Source organism: Olea europaea, chromosome 5, assembly GCF_002742605.1.
Source record: "Olea europaea var. sylvestris chromosome 5, O_europaea_v1, whole genome shotgun sequence".
Classification (NCBI taxonomy): Eukaryota; Viridiplantae; Streptophyta; class Magnoliopsida; order Lamiales; family Oleaceae; genus Olea; species Olea europaea.
Genome location: NC_036241.1, coordinates 2,116,747 through 2,137,844, shown reverse-complemented (window position 1 = coordinate 2,137,844; position 21,098 = coordinate 2,116,747). Strand labels below are relative to the sequence as shown.

The 21,098-nt window shown below is 31.5% G+C and overlaps 1 protein-coding gene across 1 annotated transcript; it reads right to left on the bottom strand.

Moving 5' to 3' along the window:
• Positions 1-1,527: 1,527 nt before the first annotated feature.
• Positions 1,528-3,378, bottom strand: LOC111394381 (protein BPS1, chloroplastic-like). Its single transcript, XM_023020170.1, has 2 exons — positions 2,674-3,378; positions 1,528-2,425 (listed from the first exon to the last, which is right to left on the bottom strand). The coding sequence occupies exons 1-2, from the start codon at positions 3,031-3,033 to the stop codon at positions 1,817-1,819; spliced, it is 969 nt and encodes a 322-aa protein (XP_022875938.1). The 5' UTR covers positions 3,034-3,378; the 3' UTR covers positions 1,528-1,816.
• Between the last annotated feature and the right edge of the window lie 17,720 nt (positions 3,379-21,098).

Sequence of the window (21,098 nt, the reverse complement as noted above, 5' to 3'; positions counted from 1 at the left end):
TAAGTAATTTTTACTTAAAAAATGTTATCAAATACTTTTTACTTACTTTAAAACATGCTAATGTGGGATCTTTAAAGATTGCAATCGTTTATAATAATCCCTTAAATCCATTTGATCTTGAAAATGGATATTTTGTGGGTTTGGGGTGGAGTGGTGGGTTGCAAAAGAGACTTGTCAAGTAGAAATTTTGAGTTCATCAAATCAATTCCTGTCAAAGTGAACTTGAACCAGACAAAAGCTTAAAAGTAAGCAAAAAACACTCATGCTTTTGACACTAAAGCCAAAACCCAGGAATCTAACCCTCAAATCTTCACTTTCATCATTCTTTTTCTATTGTAATCATCACTTGTTTTACTGCCACCAAAGTCTACAAAAACAGTCACCATCAATAAGGCTAATGGCCTAAGTTGGCGACCTCTATTGCACTTTTGAAAGCGAGCCTTAAAAAATAGACAGAATCCGTCGGTCAAGAATCAAGTGCTACAAAAAACGCTGTATGCATCCATGAATTTGCCAAAAAAATTGAAGATTTTTTGTGCTATTTTAAAGGAAACCGTTCGAATGAATCAGATCCTTATTGTAGTATTGTGTGACCATTACAGAAACATGTCACACACTTCATGATATCGGAAATTAAAACTTAGTTTCATGAAATGGGACATGCAAAACCAGCTGACGTTATAACATACGTTTGAACTAATGACAGGTCAAGGGCCAGCGTGCACTTTTTTAAAGATTTGGGGATTAAGTTGCTACTGGGATAGTAAGTTGGAGACAAATAGTGCAATTTTCTCAGAAAGTAAACCAAAAGATAAATGAGCAAGATGTACAAATTCGACCCCATTTGAGTAACATGAAGTCTCCATTCTTGTTATTTTCATTCCTTTATTTTTTGTAGGAGACAAAAATGTGGATATAATACTGTACTTGGTTGAAATTTTGTTATCTCATTACAATTAATGTAGTCATGTCAGCTTTCTTTTTACTTCTTTGCTTTATCTTTTGGTTTCCATTGGATTCTCGTGCATGATTTTCTGAAAAATCATGTCTTTCTCCAACATCTTTTTCCTTTAAATAATTCCCATTTGGGATTCAAAAAAGAAACATAATGTGAATTAGACAGTACCAAACCATACCTAAAAAGTAAAAAAAGTGAAAATCTTATCTATTAGACTATTTTATTTTTCTTCCCATTCTTGAATTAACTTCTAAATTCTCTACCTATGGCTGCATAATCCAAGAATTTTTCCTCCGTCCTACGATTTCATCAAGAAAATCATCAAGTTGTCCAATGATATTGTTAGTATCAAGTGGATTGCACAACTTATTACAACATTGAGAATCCCAACTAAAATCATATCCACTATACTGTCTATTTTTGTTCAATAGTGCATACCGAACATGTGGAGAATGAGCAAGAATGATGAAATGAAATATAAACTAAAATGAAAATCCTACTTGTTTTCCCTTGTATTTTTATCTTCAAATACTTGAATGGAGCTTTTAAAGTCTCTACCTATGTCTGCATAAATCCAATTGCTTTTTCCTTCCTTCAACAAATTCATCATAAGATTGATTACACTGCCCAATGATATTTTCAAATAATGCATGGATCAGATAGCATTGGACATATTAAGAAAGAAGAAGAAGAAGCAAAATCTTATCCCCTCTAGTGTCGAGTCCTCTCTAGTACTGCATGCCAACGATAAGGGAATTGCATAAAACTAGAAGGAAGAAAAGAAAGAAACTAAAATGAAAAGTTACAACCATCCAACTATGGATTCCCCTACTTGTTTGAATTGAGCTTCTAAATTCCCTACCTATGGCTGCATAAATCCAATAACTTCTTCCTTCCTTCAACAATCTCATCAAAAAAGTCATCAAGTTGTCCAATGATATTCTCAGTACCACTTCTCAATACTCCAAAACAACTCTTCAAATTTTCCATTCTCTCTGTTATTCCAACTTCTGATTCCCAATCTACAGTTCCTTGTAAGCAGTTCCTCTCCAATTCTCCCCTCAGCTCATCCATGGCAATCTTGGATAGTCGAAACTCGTGTAGCATAATCCCGCCACGGAACGTCATCTGATTGATCTCAGATGCCACCCTCTGCTGCAATCTTGCGGTTGAGATCATGAAGGATGATCCAAAGAACAAACACCCTTCGTATCCTCCTCTTGAAAAATTCAACTCCGGCCAGCAGAAAACTAGGCCGTAGAGTAAGATCATCAGTAAAATTGAATTCACATTTCTCATTGCATATAAAACTCCCCTGAATCCGTTGAATCCATTCAGTTTTGATTCTACAGAAACTCTCTCTTCAAATCTTAATGAGAGTGGCTCAATTCTTGTCTCCATTAGTGATCTGTTCTCCTCCTCCAATCCCACAGCCACTCTTTGACATCCTGATATTGCTCGAATAACCTGTTTTTTCAAGAATTCGATCAAGAAAATCAATAAGTGAACAAAAATTGCCACAACCAATAAAAAAATTCAATTTTTACCCATGAATATGGTTGATTTTAGTTTTTTTTTCTCTTTGTTAGGACCACATTTAAATAAATAAAGTGCCTTCTCTAGTAGTGAAGAGGCGATTCAATGCCATGTCAGAGCAACTGTGCACATCTTGCACTTAAACTTTTAGACGAAATAATTCAATAGTAATTATTCACCTGACGCGAAAGTTGTGGACTTAAACGTCGATGGCCATCGAGGGAAGAAGTTATGTTGAATCCTGCAGAGTAATAATTTTCCAGGCCTGAAATTCCAGATTTAAGGACATGACAAATATCCCAGAGCCTGGAACTTTCATCCATGTACTCATCAAGCCATTTTTCACCAACTGGCAAGTGAAGTTTTTGAACCAAAAGGGTCAACTGATTGTGGAATGATCTCAAGAGGGACAAATTTCTTTGAAGGAATTGAATTGACATGAAATTATTGGACAGGAAAACTCGTTCGAGATCATCGATTCCCCGGGTTAGGAAATTGTAGAAGCCAGTGACAGAGTTTGTTGAGGAAGGATCCATCATATGGAAGAAAGTAAATAGAGAGGGAAAAGGGAGAAGGGGGAGGGAAAGTGAAATCAATCTTAGAAGCTTAGTTTTCTGAGGTTGAGAAGCCAGTGAGAGATTTGGAAGAAGAATCCACCATAGGGAAGTAACTGGAAGGGAAAAGGAGGAGGGAGGGAAAAGTTAATATAGAGAGTGATATTTTAAATTGTTGGGAGGAAAAGAGGAAGGAAAGGTATGGGAGGAGGGAAAATCAATCTTGGAAGCTCAGTTTTCAGAGGTTGAAAAGGACTGTTGGGAGCAATGATGAGTGTTTCCTATAGATGGGAAAGGACGATTGGTAATCTGCCATTTTCATTGCTAAAATGGACACAAAGGAAGAACAAAGAAAAATAAGAGAAATGATGTGCGTACTAGAAATTTTGATAAGGTTTGTATAAGAAGAAACTTGACAATTTTTCATTGGACGGTATAGGTGTACATCTGCTTGTACATGATCTCCTATGCAAACAAATTAATATGAAGAAGAAATGAAGAAACCAAATCCCCCGACCCACCCGACTTGTAAGAACTCGCCCTTAAAATGGACTCGTAAAGAAGATGCTCAAAGTTTATAAACTCACAAGTCAAACCTTTCACGCACAGATGAAATTAGTTCGTTAACAAAGTCATGAAAGATTAATAGCAGGCAAATTTAAGGACATGAAACTACAATGAATTCTCTTCCAATTTCATCTTTTTTTTTCTGCTAGGTGATTTCTTTATCCAAACATGATTGTTTAGACAAAAAAATATCAATTTGTGAAGAAAAAATTGCAAGTGGGGTATTAAATTTTTTTTTGATTGGCACTATATTTTTATGATTTCATATTGAGATCATTGGATTGTAGAATGGTTTGACTGGGATTAGGCAACACTCTTGAGTAGGACTATCCCTTTTGAGTTTAGTGCATCTTGGATTCTTGTTTCCTCTTTTTCTTCCTCGAGCAACTGAATTTGTTCCTTTACGTCCCTCTATTCTATTGAAATTTGTGGGCTTTGTTTCTCCTAAATACACACTCTTCTAATTCCCTTTTGTCTTTGTGTTTTTCTAAAGGGATTTGGAGTGATGATTCTTTGTATTTGGAAAATAAAAAATCTTGGTAGGTTACCAAAAACCCTTGTCCTAACTTCTTTTTTTTTTTTTGGATTCCCTTTTTTTCTTTTTTAAACTTTGTTCACGGACTTAGTTTTATCTTTTTTCACTTTTACGTCATAGAATTTACCTTGCTTCTGCTAGTACTTGTCGGGAAGCAAATCCATATGAGATTTGAAGAACACAATTTGATTAGTGACCTTCGCACCCACCCATCAATTATATTACGAGTTCCTACATTCTTAATGTATGTTTGGCACGGATGATAGGGGTGAATGATAATGGACAATATTAATGAAAAAAGTTGTTAAAATCGTGTTTATCTATGAAATCGAATTTAATATTGCAGTTTTAGAGATTTTCATGTTTTATTTCGTAGTTACAAAACTCAAGAAGGCATTATCAAGAGCCTGTTTGAGAGCCATTTTCTCACCCAAAAAATTGATTTTTTTCACTGTTATTTCACTATTCCAACAATCATATTTGACTTCTTCTCTCACAAATGGACCTCAATTTTCTCCTAACGATTAAAAAATCAATTCTAAAAAATCACTCCCAAACAGACTCCAAAAAAACAACAAATCACATCTTATTCTCAAAAATTTTGACGTTGATTCAATAATTTTTTGTGGTCATTTCGTTCAATTCTTTGTTACGTGTACTAAAAGATAAATGCACAATAATTAATAAAAGCATAATATTTTCAATTATGCTCTTGGCAATATCATGTAATGTCCTCTAATATTATAATCAAATTATATGAGTTTTTAAATGTATAATATATCTTTTCTAAATGGGGATATGGGGGACCAAGAAATCTTAATTATCTGGGGTTCGATGTATTGTTTTATATATTTAATTTATTTTATTAAGAGGTTGCTCGTGGGTTTTTGAAGAATGTGACATTTGAGAGGATGTTTGTCTTTTGAGATTTTCATTGGAAAGTGAATTATTACTTATAAATATTAATTTCAAACCGTTGATTTGCGTACCCTTTTATCTTGCCTGCCACACAACGTACACCAAATTATAAGATGTGATCATTTTTCCCCCCAAACTGTGTCCTCTTTCAATTAATTAGTATTGTGTGGACACAACCCACTAGCTTAGTAAACAGGAGTGCTCACGGGTGGATTTGATGGTTTATAAATTTTAACGTCAACACATTGAAATACTCACATCATCGATCATCCTATGCTACGACCGATATAATCAATTTTTATTTTGAAAATAATTTATCATTAACTTTTTTCTCTTTCAAACTAGATCTTAGAATCGACTAATTCACAATGAAGATTTGAGTAATTTTTTTCAACTCGTACTAATAGATAGAGATATAAACTTGTGTATAAACTTTGACGTCAACACATTGAAGTACTCACATTGTTTACCCTATGAGTACGACCAATTAACCAATGTCAAAATTAATTTATCATTAACTATTTTCTCTTTCAAACTTGACAAAACTGGCTATTTCTTGTTGAAAATTTGAGGAATTTTGTCTAACTCGTACTAACAATTATCTAGAGATATAAGTTCGTGTGTACAAGATAATGAAGAGCTAGGTCTTTTAGGAATGTTTTCCATTACTTCGTTTGATCATCACTATATTTACTTTAAAAATCCAATATTGCAAACAAGTCGTAACATATATATACCATGTAAAATTTGATAACTTCTTTTTCTTTAACATTTTATATTGATTTTACATCTGTGAAAAGAGGTCCAATAATCCAACATAGATGCAAGAAGTGATATAATATCAAGAGTTGAGACATAAATGTCTTATACCTACTATCAAATGCTTTATTTCAAAAAAGAAAAAAAAAAGAGTACATTTTCTGGTGGTGCTAGCAAATTAAGGGCCCTCCACCAAGAAAAATTATAAATTTAGACTGCCTTCATCACTTTCCTTTACCATCCACATTGATTGTCGATTAGATGGCTCATGATTATAATTTAGTTTTCAAATTGTAATCCAAATAATTTTGTTGAAAGAACATGAAAATTTGATGTCATTATGTGATTGGAAGGACTGGTCACAAATAATTATTAGTAGATAAAGTTGCAATTAGTTCTGCAACCTTTAGTTATAGTAACGAATTGATCATCAACCTTTATTTATAGCTGGCAATTAATCTCCATGCCAAAGACTGTTCAAATTTCCGTAAATCATCGTATAACGGCTAAATGTTTAATTTTATAAAGCTAGTTTTGTGTCTTTACTTGAGCTCGTGTTTAGAAATTTGAAGTAAGATATGTTTATATAAGTGTCGCATAAGAACTTATGGAGATTTGGACGATTTTTCTTAACCGATTGTGCAATTATTATGTAATTTTGGGACCAACACGTTCATTTTTAAACTTTGGAGACCAACTTGCTATTTAAGCAGTAGTTATGGACTAGAAATGTATTTTTTTCTTAATAGTATTTAGAAATTAAAGAATGATTTTTGGACAAAGAAGTGGTTCACTTCACGTGCTGATCTTCATTTTTTAATATGGATTACGAAATTATGAAACATGATACATTTGTTCATCGATTGCAACTATACAAAAATTACGTTTTGGATTTCTTATTTAGTTAATTTTCAGTGAGACAAGTTAGTTTTTGACCAACCATCATTTTCTATCCTAAAAGATGCATGCTCTATAAATTCTTCCCAAGAAATTGTTTCATTTTCTTCTTAATGAACCCGAGACGGGCACAACTGTATCATGGTCCATATTCATGAATGAAAATTATTTCAAACTTGCTATGTGTACAGAAATTCTCAATCAGAATTTTCATAGAGTACACATGGTAACATCTAGTCAAAGACTGGGGGGGGGGTGCGGAGGAAGATCAACCAATTGATGTTATATCAGTATCTGGTGGAATTCGATCACTTCTACTTTTGTACGAACAAAAAAATTGAAATTATTTAATTAACTCATTCTTAGAATGCATAAACTGAAAAGTAAAATCTTGTTGAAAGAGGTATTATAAACATGTAAAATCGAAAAAGAATATTAAAAAAAATAGATGCACGTGGTTTATTATTGAGCACTATACGAATTCTTGGAATCAAATAAGGTGGAAATGTTCCACAAAAATATATTCTAAAAGTTTAATCTCCCTAAAGTAAGAGAATTCTAAATGATGAGGGTAAAGGAATCGATTAAAGTCTACTTTGTTTTTTATTATTAGATTCTACACATGGATTAGTGAGTCATTCACCATGTTTGTTTAAGCTAGAAAGAGAGGCATAAAAAATTTGGTTAAGCTATTTGCTTATATAGCCTAAAGTCTTAAAATTATTTTAAATGCGAATAAAAATAAACAAATTGTGTCATAATACATTTACAATAAGTTTAACATTGGTTCAACAAGCTTTTTCATCATCAATCTTAGATTTTGTCTTCTAAATCTAGAAAAAGGTGGGCTTCGAAATAAATTAATCCTTTTTTGTGTAAAACCAACATAGAAATATGTCGCTGACATGAAAAAAATCATGGAGGTCGAAAAACCCGTGCTTTTGGAAAGCCTCTCGTTGAGAAGAAAAGGGAAAGAAGTCAAAGCTAACTATACCTCTTGGCTTTTCTCCTTAAATTTTTTATTTTATTATTATTATTATTAATGAATTAATTTTTTTTTTTTTTTTTTTTTTTTTTTTTAATTTATTTTTTTTTTTTTTTTTTTTTTTTTTGTGTAAAGATATTCTCTTGAAGAGAAATTTCTGCACTCATTTCAAAGCATAGAGGCTTGGCTTCAGTCAAACAACATTCTCCATTTATTTTGTTTTGTCTATTATAGTGTCTGCTCAAAGATCAAAAGTAACTAGATCGTTTGCAATCGCGATAGATTTGACCTGGTTGATGGAGTGAAACTATATAATAATAAACGAAAACAAAAAATAAATTAAAAATCTTGTGAATAGTAGTTTAGTCTTATCGATTAGTAAATACGATATATGCTCTATGTGGCTAAGCAATTGTCATTCATCCGTTTGATCCCATAGCTGTATATATCATAATTGTTACTTTGTTATAGAGTTATGTCTCATTTGGACAGGCAATTATAACAAAGATAAACACTTTAAACCAGGCTTTTTCATTTTGAATTATATCCGACCACTCATTAAAGGAAGAGACTCTCTGTTGCAATCAGCCTTTTGTACGAAGCACACAAATGACTTTTATTCTCTGCAATCACAATTATTATGAGACACAGGAAATAATGAGAATGTTTTTTGACAATACAAGCAAATTATTACAAGTCATGTACAAGAAATATTCTTTTAATTTTTTTTTTTTTTTTTTGAGAAAGTTATTTCTACGATCATCTAGAACAATGTACTTTCGTGATAAAATAAAAATGTTTGAATAAATTGTACGTTTTAGCATACTAAATATGCTAGAGTGAAAAATCATATAGGTTTTAATGCATAGTTTTTGTTGATGTGCGATCTCATATCTCTATAAAAAAAAAAAGGTTGAAATACCATTCTTATACTACTGACAAGTTTAGACCCCAGGATATGATACCAACTCGAACAATGACAGTTCTAATTGAAAGAAATATCATGATTCATAATTACTAACAAACTATCCCCACCTAATCATCAACCACTCCTCGTGGAGTTCGTGATGTTAGCGCCTTATTTTTTACCGATCATGAGCTAGTAATGATTACGTAACATTGGTTAATCATTGCCTAAGTCATAGCTACTACCTAGGTATAATGATGACTTGTGTAGTCGACCTTAACGACTAATCAGGAGTGCAAGATTTCAGGTAATGGCATGCATTTCTAGTCAGTCCTATAGCCAAAATGAAATTGGACAGGCAAGTGACTTGGTCTTTCGACTTGTAAATTGAGACAAATGGTCCCTTTCTAAGACAAAACTCATGTAATCTCTCTAGCCATCACGCATTTTCTATAATGTGATTTATATCGCAAGTGAAACATGTCAAGTTTTGTAATATAATATTGGAAGTAGAGTATCGAACCCACATAGATTGATACTTGATTCCTACTAATTACTATAATTATTTTAGCTTTTACTTTATCTAGAAAATCAAATTTTGAATTGGTATTTTTATGCTAATCTAACGTAGATGTGATGACAGTTCAAGCATAATATAAGAGACTTATTAAAATGAGAAAGCCTATGGAATAATTTCACCACCCTTTCAACAATGTTTTTCAACTTCTCCAATTATTTCTATCAATGTTTCCTAAAGTTATAGGCAAGAACCTTGGAATAATTCTATTCCCTCTCTCGAGTCCATGGTTCTTAAATGAATAAGTCTCAAAGATTTCATAGTTTCTCTCGAAACCTACAAAATATAAGTTATGTTGTTCTTAGATCTGCATAAATCCCCCTCTCTTGAGTGTCAAAATTTAAAGCATCAAATCATTCAATTATTGATAAGGTACTTGAAAGCATTACACAAGAATCAACAGCAACATCAGATGTTTTAGCCATTAGAGTCCCTCTTGTAGCTGCATCCACTATAGTTCTTGTATGCCCATTTAACCCATTGTAGAAGATCTGAAAATCCTGTTAAGGACATCTTCTAAGCAGGTTTTTAAATCTCTCCCAAGCTTCATAAAATTGTTTGAAGTTGGATTGTCTGAATTGACCAATCTTGCTCGAAGTTGAGCTAACTTGGAAGGTGAAAAGTACTTGGTAAGGAATTTCTGAGCTAACAGAAAAATACAATAGCAACTGGAACCAAGCCTTAGCTTTATTCCCCAAGGAAAAAGAAAACAGACGAAAAGTCTAATTATCATAACATTAACTCCATTCATCTTCACTGTATCGTAAATCTCTAGAAAAGAGCCTAGATGAGCATTTGAGTCTTCCGTCGGAGCACTCCCAAACCGATTCCACTATATCATATGTATGAATCCTGGCTTCAGTTCGAAATTATCTTACAGCAATAGCTGGATGTGCAATACCGAAATAACTGTCATTGACAACTGGTCCGACATAATCTCAAATAGCCCGTTGTTGATTATTTTCATTAGCTGCTCTTGCATCTTGTTCTGTCACTGCTTCACGTTCATCCATCGTGTACCCTTTAAAAGGCAGAATGTGCGTTGTGATTTAGGATCAACATACAATAGGTCGAGGTTTCTTGCCCTTTGCATAAATAGAGAAAATAAAAAATAGAGACAAGCAATAAAATTAATAAAAATTAAAATTAAAATAAATTCTAATTGATAATAATATCAAGGGAAAATTGTAGCTGAGGTACCAAACCTTTCGTTTATTAGCAGACTTTGTCCAAACCTTTCATTTGTGCCATTGGAGGTACCAAACCTTTCAAAAATTCGCATCTGAAGTCCATGGATGGAAACCGTCCGTTTGACCGTTAGTTGACCAATAAAATTAAATATTGACCAATTTTTGACAAATTGAAAAGGGTAAAAAGGTAAAGGTTACTTAACCCTATAATAAAACAATTAAAATAAATAACTAAAACATAAAAAAAAATACTATTCATCTCCTTCTTCACCCACCCCTACCCCACCCACGCGCCACCCTACCCCTACCCCATCCAAAACCAAAAATAGAAATTAAACAGCCGCCTTCTTCTTCAACCTCCCTACCCCACTCTTGGTCAAAAAGGGATGAATTTTCAAAGAAAAAAACAAACAAAATTTCGTAGAGAAAGAAAGGAATTTAGAGAGAGAAAAAGAAATAATGCATGGGATTAGAGAGAGAAAGTGTATTGTTTTTCATTTTGTTATTGGGAGTATTAATTATTTTTTTGGGGTATTCTACAAATCTCACCGCACATATGGATTATGTAGAGAGAGAAAGGAGAACTCTTTCATAGTGTTTCCTATATGCAGACACTTTTTTTCAATACTCCCATTTGCAAACCCTAGATTTTAGAGAGTCTAATCGAGTAATTTTATTTGTATTTTTGTGGGTTTTATTTCAATTTAGGTTATTTGGAATTTGGGGATCTGTATAAACCCTGACTTATTTTGATTCGATTTTTTATATTGGAGAGGAAGTAAGCGTTTTGAGTTTGTGGAGTCAAATGGAGACTAATGGAACTTGTGGTAGTGGAAGTGGTGGAGGAGGTGGTGGTGCCAGCGGTTGTGGTGGAGGAGGAAGTGCTGGAAGTGTAGAGCTGAAGAAGAAGACTACACCAGAGGGGTGGGGGTAGGGTGGCGTGTTGGTAGGGGTGGGGTGGGTGAAGAAGGAGATGAATAGTATTTTTTTAATGTTTTAGTTATTAATTTTAATTGTTTTATTATAGGGTTAAGTAACTTTTACCTTTTTACCCCTTTCAATTGGTCAAAAATTGGTCAATGTTTAATTTTATTGGTCAACTAACGATCAACGGACGGTTTCCATCCATTTGGACTTCAAGTGCAAATTTTTTAAAGGTTTGGTACCTCCAGTGGTACAAATGAAAGGTTTGGACAAAGTCTGCTAATAAACGAAAGGTTTGGTACCCCGGCTGTAATTTTCCCTAATATCAATAGAAGTCAAAAAATCAATCATCGACAATGGCGTCAAAAACTTATCATGCATTTTTCTATAATGTGAATTATACCGCAAGTGGACGGTGTCAAGTTTTGTAATGTAATATTGGAAATACAGTGTCGAACCCACAATGATTGATACTTGATTCCAACAAATTACTATATTATTTTAGCTTTTACTTTATCTAGAAAATCAAATTTTGTTTATGCTAATCTGACGTAGATGTGATGACAGGTCAAGCAAATTATAAGAGACTTATCAAAGTGAGCAAGTCTATGGGATACTTTTACCACCCTTTCAATAATGTTTTTCAATTACTTCTATCAATTTTTCCTAAATTTACAAGTAAGAACCCTGGAATAATTCTATTCCCTCTCTCAAATGCCAAATAAAATTTATCTCTATATTTTAATTTCAATATCTCTATTCCGATTCAAGCATATAGAAATTATCAAGTACGTGATTCTTAAATGGAATAAGCCTCAAAGATTTCACACTTTCTCTCTAAATCTATAAAATTTAGGTTATGTTGTTCTTAGATCACACTTTAATCTCTCTCTCTCTCTCAAGTGCCGAAATTTAAAGTATCAAATCATTCAATTATTGATCAGATAATTGAAAGCATTACACAAAAATCAACACAAATAAATTAATGGAAAAATCAACAAAAATAACTATATTAGAATCCAAACATGCCTTAGGTTAGGTTACATTAACCTCATAGTTAGAATTTAGTTCATAAATGAGATAAATGACAAAGTCAAATACAAAAGAAAGAGCATGGAAAAGAAAAGATTATGAAAAACTCATTTTGCCGCTTGAATTCTTCTCCCAATTTGTAGTCGTTCTTCCCCTCAATCGATCTCTTTTTTCTTTTCTTCCTTTAGCTGTCTCCCCCCATTATTAGGTCTTCTCCTTTGTATTCATACTCCCCCTAATGTTTAAAGACGAGTTGGATTTGGACCGGACCAAAAGATTTAAAGGAAATTAATTTTCTTCTTCTCGATAGGCAAAGCTGCGACGCCCAGACCTTTGCGAGCTTTTGTTTATTTTCCAGGCGCCCAGATGCGGCACCGTGGCGCTTCGTGTATTGTTTCGCCTCCTTTGCCCATGAAGTAACTTCTTTTCCACTTTGTTTTTATCTCCTTTCATCTCCATTCCATACCCACTTCGATGATCAACACTTTAGCTTCATTTCAAGCTCCGGAAAATGCCATTTTATCCGAGTTGTCTAAACAACATGAACATGCACATCAAAACGCTTAAAACGGTTCAAGAACAAATGTGCTAGTTCAATGAGTGAATTACACTCATCACTAATGCACATAAAACCTTCAATCATCTACTTATTTTTATACATTTCAGCGATCATCTTATCCAAATTTCTATTAAGTTGGTCTAAATTTATCACGTGTTTTTTAATCACTTACAGTTTTTATTTATATTACAAAGATGAAGCTGAAGTTTGTGCTAATGCTTGGGAATAAGATGCCAATTAGAATTTATAAATTTGTCTTTGTATTTATGTCCCATTGCAAGACTTGAAAATTCAAAGTTGTTTTTAATATTAAGAAGTTGTTCATGAATATATTTGGATAATTTTCTAAAAGTATTTTTAAAGTGACTTTCTCATTAAACTATTCTATAAAAAGAAGAAGTAAAAATAGAAACCCTGCCAAATGAACATTTAGTCTCGTCGACAATTAGTAGTGTAAATATCTCAAATATGCGCGTGCACAACTTATCCAATAATGATTTGCGTTGCAACTTTGCCAATAAAGCATTTTTTATACACGCACCATATTCATTTTGGTGGAAATTTTTTGTGAACCAATCGCTCATTGTCCATTTGTTGCTCTTTAGAAAGAGAAACCTTAATGGATGTATTAATGTTGGAAACGTCAACTATATGCAAGAGTCAACTCGAGGGTGTAGAAGTTATCTAGTATGCTATTTGTTGGTGATTAAAGTGATGAAGATAAGATGGAAATAATACATGTCTTATCCATTTAAGAACTTAAATTTTTTAAATAAAATAGTTAAAATTGTATTAAAAGCCAAGAAGAATACTGATGGGACTGGTGGAAACGAAACGCAAGAATTGAGATTTAATGAACATCAATTTGAAGTATAATACAAGATCGCAAAATACCACGAACAAGATTGAAGTAAATGATGAATTAAGTCGAGGAACGACGAATTTTATTAATATGAAGAGAATTACAACTGGACAGCAATGATGCTTCAATAAAACTGACAGATGAGCCTTGTATTTATAGTACACTTGATCCAACCCTAAAAAAAATCCCAAAAAAGGTAGAAATATATAATTCAGTTTGATCCTATTTGAGTCACACTTCTAACAAATACATGCATTAAAGTCTCATCATTATCTTTAAGAAAATTTTGCTACATGGATGGAAAAATGAACTTGTTCTACGAATAGAAACTTTTGCATTCAAGAGTTTAACAAAAATAATAATTAAAAAAGGTCATTCAAGATTTAAATGGTTTAATGAAATGCCCCGAAAATTTTATAGAAAAAAATTTATTTATTCTACATGCTATATATTTATATTTTGAAATTGATGGATTAAAGTGAAATATGTTTTAAATTCTTATATTTTTGGGTCAAATAATTAGATGTTGATAGAGCACGTTTTAGTATATCAATATTGGACTCCTTTTGTTGCTCGTAATTATTTAGAAGACATCAATATGAGAAAAAATCATTTTAAATTATACTACATCAAGTTAAGCCCGATTAAAAAAATAACAGGTTAATAGAGTTGGTGAGAGCTTGCATTATTAATTAATTAAAATTATTTTCCTCTTTGAATTCCCTTGCATTATTAATTAATTAAAATTATTTTCCTCTTTGAATTCCTACCACCACGTGATTGATATGAAACCAATAGTATAGTACAATTCAAATAACTTTTTGAAACCATGTATAAGTTGGCCAAGTGTCCTATTATTAATGAGTAATGTTATGCTTACAAAGTAAGTTTACAAAAAAGGTTGACAAAGTAGTTGTTGGCAAAATCAAGACCACTCAATTCAAAAACAGTTTTTGAAAGCAACAAAATTCGTTGGTCTTGATCTTACCAACACACACTTTGTCAATCATTTTTGTCAAACTACTTTGTTCAAGTAGTTTAATTGATTATTAATTGGGTTTTGCTACACTAATATTGGGGTTGACATAGAGGATGATCGAATAGACACATAGGGGGTCGAAATTTTTTAATTCACACGAGACCCACGTGCAAATTGTGAGTGTCGATCAGCCATTATGTCAACCAATTCGGTCACTTTAGCTTAATTCTTATTAATCCGATGATTGTATTAGGAAAGCCAATAGTAGAGCATCCTATCAACTCTATCATTTGAAACCAATTCTTATCCAAATTCCTTCTATTATACAAATTTTCAATTTTTGTTGCATTCAAACTCAATTGAGAATTTCAACTATAAATATTGCAAGAAATCTCATTATTTCACCACAGAAAATAAAGAGAGCCATGGTAGAGAGAGGAAAAGAAAAAGATTTTCACGTGCATTATTTTACATTCCATTACAACTTTTCAAATCTGTCAAGGTAAGATATCTGTGTGTAAGTGGGATGTTTTCCTATGCATTTTTGTATTTAGTTAAATATATATGAATTGTCAATAGACCTTCGAGTTTTTTAAAAGAGAGATGAAATTCTTTGAAAATTTAAAAGGACCTAAGATGGGTATGTCGTTTGGTCACCAATATACTCCATAAGAGAAGAGTGGTATGAAAATATTTATTTATTTATTAAATATAATTGTGTATGAAAACTATACGTATCTTACTAGGTATTTTTAAATACTCACTCTTATAATAATTTTACCGGTTAAGATGGGTTGATTGAATTCTATGACTGAGTGGTGATGCGGGCTATCAAGTGGAACAAAGAAAGGAAAAAAAATACAAATTAAGCCTTTTTCCCGTCTTTAAATTTATTAGTTAGTTAAACATGTTTATTTAAAAAAAAAAAAATACAACTTCCATGTTTAGTTTAAATTTATGGATATTTCAATTATTTTATTCTTAAAGAAATTTATTTTTATCCTTCCATCTTTAATATAAAGAAAAGTAAATATTTAATAATGCTTCAAAATTTATGAAAATTTGAAGTGTTACATTAAACAAATTCATGTACATCTTTTTTTAAATAATGAATTTTCATCCAAAAAATTTGTTAAGAACGTTTAGAAATAGTTATTTAGTTTTTGTACTTTAAAATAAGCAAAATAAACAACAAATACAAAACCATGATAAAATATTTGTCCCTCATTTCAATGCACATTAGCAGGATATTTGAAAAGAATCCTTTAATAGAGACAACATGTGCTAATTAATTAAAAGTAAAAGATAAGTATATTATGGTTGGACAAAACTCTCAAATCGAATCTAAATAGATTCGAACTGAGCTGGTTTTCTAAAGTTAGATATCCGAATAGGTATCTAAATCGAGAACCAACAGGTTTAATTTAATTATCGGTTCTTTATCAAAAGTCGAATGACCCAATAAGAGCTAAATCTTCCTAATTTTTTTAATTTATTTATTTTAAATAAATCAAATTATTTTATTTTTTCTAAATAAATTTGCAAAATAGTTATTTTAGCTGAAACATAGAAATATGATTTCCTATTTCTAATTTTCAATCCAAGTCTAAGTTAATCAAATGAAGCTAAGTTTTACCCAAATATGTTATTCTATCGTACTGCCATTTCTACCCTTTTGGAGAAATCGAATTGAAGTCCGACAACGCCTCTTTTAATTATTGTGAGCTCACCTTCTTCCCCTTCATGTGATATTAGCAATTAAATTTATAAACAACTCAGCGAAGAGAGAAGCAAAGGACACAAAGATTGGATTACGTTATTTTATAAAGAACTAAAATTGAACATGTCATTAATTGAATTAATGCAATTTTGTAAATATTAAAAATTTAATTATATTACGAAACCGAACCAAATTAAATCGAATGGAATCAAACCTGAACGGTTCCATAATAAAATTTGGACCCGACGATTTTACTTACTAAATAGTCAAAAATTTTGGTTCCGAGTTGGTTCCAACAAACCGGATCATGTCCAGCACTAAAGAATATTAAGAAAAAGGTTGAAAACTTGTGCAAAGTGAACGAAATTGGGAACCTGTATCTGAATTAAAATGTGAAGCCGTCACAAAAATTGTGGTCTAAATAAAAAAAGGTTTGAAGGGTTATTTTTTCATGGAAGATGGTGATTTTTTTTGGTGGTAAATTTATTTATTTATTTATTTTTATTTTATTTTTTTTGGTGGGGAATGTAGGGTTTTGAATTGATGAGGGATTTGGGATGCTTTATTGCTGTTTTATTGAAACAGTGTTCCATAACATTTATTCTATCGGCAATTATATGTGTACCATAATTTTTTAGTTGTAACATATTTTAATTGCAATATATATTCATAATTTTTGGTATTTTTTGTCACATTTTATCCTTAAATTTTGATTAATTAACACATTTTGCCCCTAATGACATTTTGAAAAGATTTAAGCCTCAAGTACTGGCTCTTTTTCACAGAATTTCTATAGGATGCTGTCGTGGTAGCATTCTGCCCATCTGTTTTTCTCTTTCTCTCTTTTTTCTTCTTCCATTAAAAATTGGTCAAATGTCGCTCCTGCAAGTGTTCTGTGAAATTTTCTTATATGTGTAACGGGATTGTTTTGGAAATGAAGGATAGCTTTATGCCATAACAAACCACTAGAAAAATTGAAATACTTATTCTTTAACAGAAAATCAATGACTTGAAATTTACCCAACCTATATCTGTGACCATTTTGTCTGCTTTACTCACGATTTGTGGTTGGATCTTTTACCGTTTTTGAAACATAAAATTCGATTTCTTCATCGAATTTTGACAATGTGGGCATGCTTTGTTTATGTTGATATATAAATTTTTGTGAAGAAAATAAGAATAAATTACAGATGTAAAAATAAAATAAAATAAAATAAAATATTAGAGAGCTAATTTTTAGTGTGCGGCATTGTAATTTGTTTTCTTTCTTTCTTTTAAAAAAAAAAATGTCTAGAGCTATATTTGTAAAATAGTTGTAGTGTGATTATAAAAAAAATTGTTTTAATTAGTGCTGTTTATAAAATGGTGGAACAAATAAAAACTTTGTTGTAAAATAATTAACAAAATTAAATGATGCAAATATGAAATGACAAAAATTCCCCACTCTATCTGGGCTCTAATCCAGGACCCTTTCATGGTAAGCATGACAATAGGGGTTTATGGGGGTGTTTTCTTATTTCTTTACAAAATGAAAGGATGGGGGTTGATATGATGAAAGATGAAAATATGAATGACAAAAATACCCTTCTACATTTCGAACTTTAATCCACGACCCTTTGTGGTAAGCATAATGGCTAGGGGTTTATGGGAAAATTATTTTTAATTCTTTGTTTTTATTAGTCAAAAGCAAAAGAAAGAATGAGTTTTGACATGATGAAGGTATGAATGACAAAAATACCCATCTACTTTTAGGGTGTAAGTACATTGGGTAGGGTTTATGGGTGGGTCCCTTTTATGGGGTTCTTCCCTTTTTCTTTATAAAGCGAAAGGATGCATGGGAATGACGTGATGAACATATGAAATGGCGAAAATAACCTTCTATGTTTGGGCCTCTAATCCATGACCCTTTTGGCGCAAGCATGATCGTTTGGGGTTTTTTGGGTCCTTTTCTTTTTTTTTCTTTTTTTTTTTTTTTTAACCATCTAACTATCTTTAACTTTCTTTTTCTTCTCCAAAATGAAAGCAAAAGAAAGGATAGGACATGAAAGTATGAAATGGAAAGAATACCATCTACATTTAAGGTTCTAATTCATGACCCCTTTGAAGGGTGAGCAGGTGGGGATAGGATTTATGGGGTGGTTCCATTTCTATAGGATTCCTTCCCACTATTGATGCCCTATTTGGCTCCTTCTCCACCCCCAAAAAGTGGGGAATTTCCACCTAAACCCCTCTTTAAAGCATTTATAGTAATCTAGTACAACAAGTGGTTGAAGGCTTTAAATTGGGCATCTATACTTTAATCTATAGGGACACCTTTTCTATTGGTTGACGTTTTTGAGACTTAAATGTGAATCATGCAATCATAAAAATAAAATATTTTATTTGTGCATGTGAAGATTCTTAGGACATATACTTAAGAAGCCTTTTAGGCTTCTTTAATCATTTTTAAAAATAACAAGATGTTTGATTATGTCAAACGGATATTAATGATCAAGTTAGATTCGAAAATATTCAAATATCTCATTTCATAACATATTATCTAAGTGGATGTAATAATGAATCAATGAAATTACAAAATTAATTCATATGACTAATTCAAAATTTATTGAAAGGACTTTTAGTTTGTTGTTTATTATTTATATTCGGCTAATCTTTAAAAAAATAATAATTATTAAGTTTCAAAATGAATGTGTTCTTTTTAAATTGATCAAAATCTAAAATAAATTACTTATTTTGACAGCAAGTTAAGAATTACTTTCAAAATTATTAAATCATTTTGAAAGTTAAAAAAAATGTAAATTATCCAAATAAGTTTGAAAATAAAAACGTATGATAGTAATTCTTACTTTTAAATTTTAGATGAAAGCTTTTAAAATCAAACAAAATATTGGAGTCATGGAGTGCCGTGAGTCATGAGAGTATGGCCAAGAATTTAGCTGCAAAAAAGATTTATACGATGGCAAAGAAATATGAAAATAGTAAATACTCTATTTACTTGGGTGGATGGGGTAGGGATTAGGTGAAGTGAACACTATCAAATTTGGCAGCTAAAGTTTGGTGATTTTGAACTAAACTCCTTGAAAGAACTTGTCTACAATCATTCTTGATTAGCACTATGCATTTGATGTACTTCTTGGACATATCCCATTGCACATGTTTCATAGGCCCAATCTCTTGTTCATGTTCATGCATCAATAATGCACCAAACATAATTGGATGAGGACTTTCTCTTTCCTGTTTCATTTTTCACCTTCTTTTGTTCATAATATCTCAAAGTAATTTATCTTGGAAGAATGTTGGCACACGTGTGTTTGAATTCTTTGTGGCAAACAAATCATTGAATTGTTCACATCAAGAAAATTGATGAAGATAGGGCTACTACCCACCTTATATAATATGTGTTTGAAAATGTATCGACGTAGTTTTTGCTTGTTAGGTATACATAACTAGAGACTATAATTGATAAGTTTCTTATCTATTTTTTGTTTTTAATTATGTGCATTCTAAAATACAAAAAAAAATCGTTAGTACGTGACACAATACCTTTTAAATATACCCAATGTGATAAAGCAAGATTTTATCGTATTTTCATTCATTGTACAGTTCAGCACTATCTAATTCGTCCTATTAAATTATTACTATTAAGATTACAAGTAGTTAAAATATACTCTTCTTAGAACTATAATTAATCATATGATCAACCAACATTTATCGACTTTGAAAAAGAATCAGTTCGATGTCTTATCCTAATTTCTCAAATTAAGAAAATCATGAATCAGAATTCAAATGCATATAGATACAAATACTGGTCCAATGGGAGCAAGAATTTTCAAAAACATTTAAGAATATTTTGTTTCTAAGGAAAAGTGTCGTTTGCAAGCAATGTTCAATAAAATATTTATTTGAAAATTATTTGAACGAGTTTAAGGGCCAAGGCGACGCAAGCAAAATGTAAACAAAAATAAAGGGGTCTTGTTCATAATACACAAATGGAGTTTGACAGAATTTTGCTCGAATGTATGGAAGAAATATTAAAATTCACCAAAAACGGAAATATTATTAACAAATAAATGTATGTAATGTTTTCAAACCTTCACATGTATTTAAAGACTCAAAACAAATTCTGAGATTCTAATTCTGTAGATAAATCTAAATAAAACTTTAAAAAATTTGTAAAAAGGACGAAAACACTCTTAAATTAATTAAAAATAGAAAAATACTAAAATGAACCCCTAAATGACAAAATTTTGTCCCTGAAAGTTTGAAAATATTAGCCAAAAAGGGCAATTGTAACTATACAAAAATGTGAAGAATCATAAAATACTTCTAAATTGACGAAAATTCGACAATCAAGCTAAAAGTTATGCGTATTTTCGTAAATCCTTATTACTTCCTTTCTTTTCCAATTAGTTTAGGATTTTCTTTTCTAAATGATCCACAACATGAGCTCTATTATTGCAACTCACACGTTACATAAGTTGTGAATAGTTGACAATAATTCTCAAAGTTAGTTACATGAGAGAACATGCTAAGGTTAAATACAAAATTTTAACTCCTTAATGCTGTAAAATTTATCGAAAACTGCCCGAATTTGGTTCTTGTTCATATTAATGAGAAATTGCAAACTTTATGTTTAGTG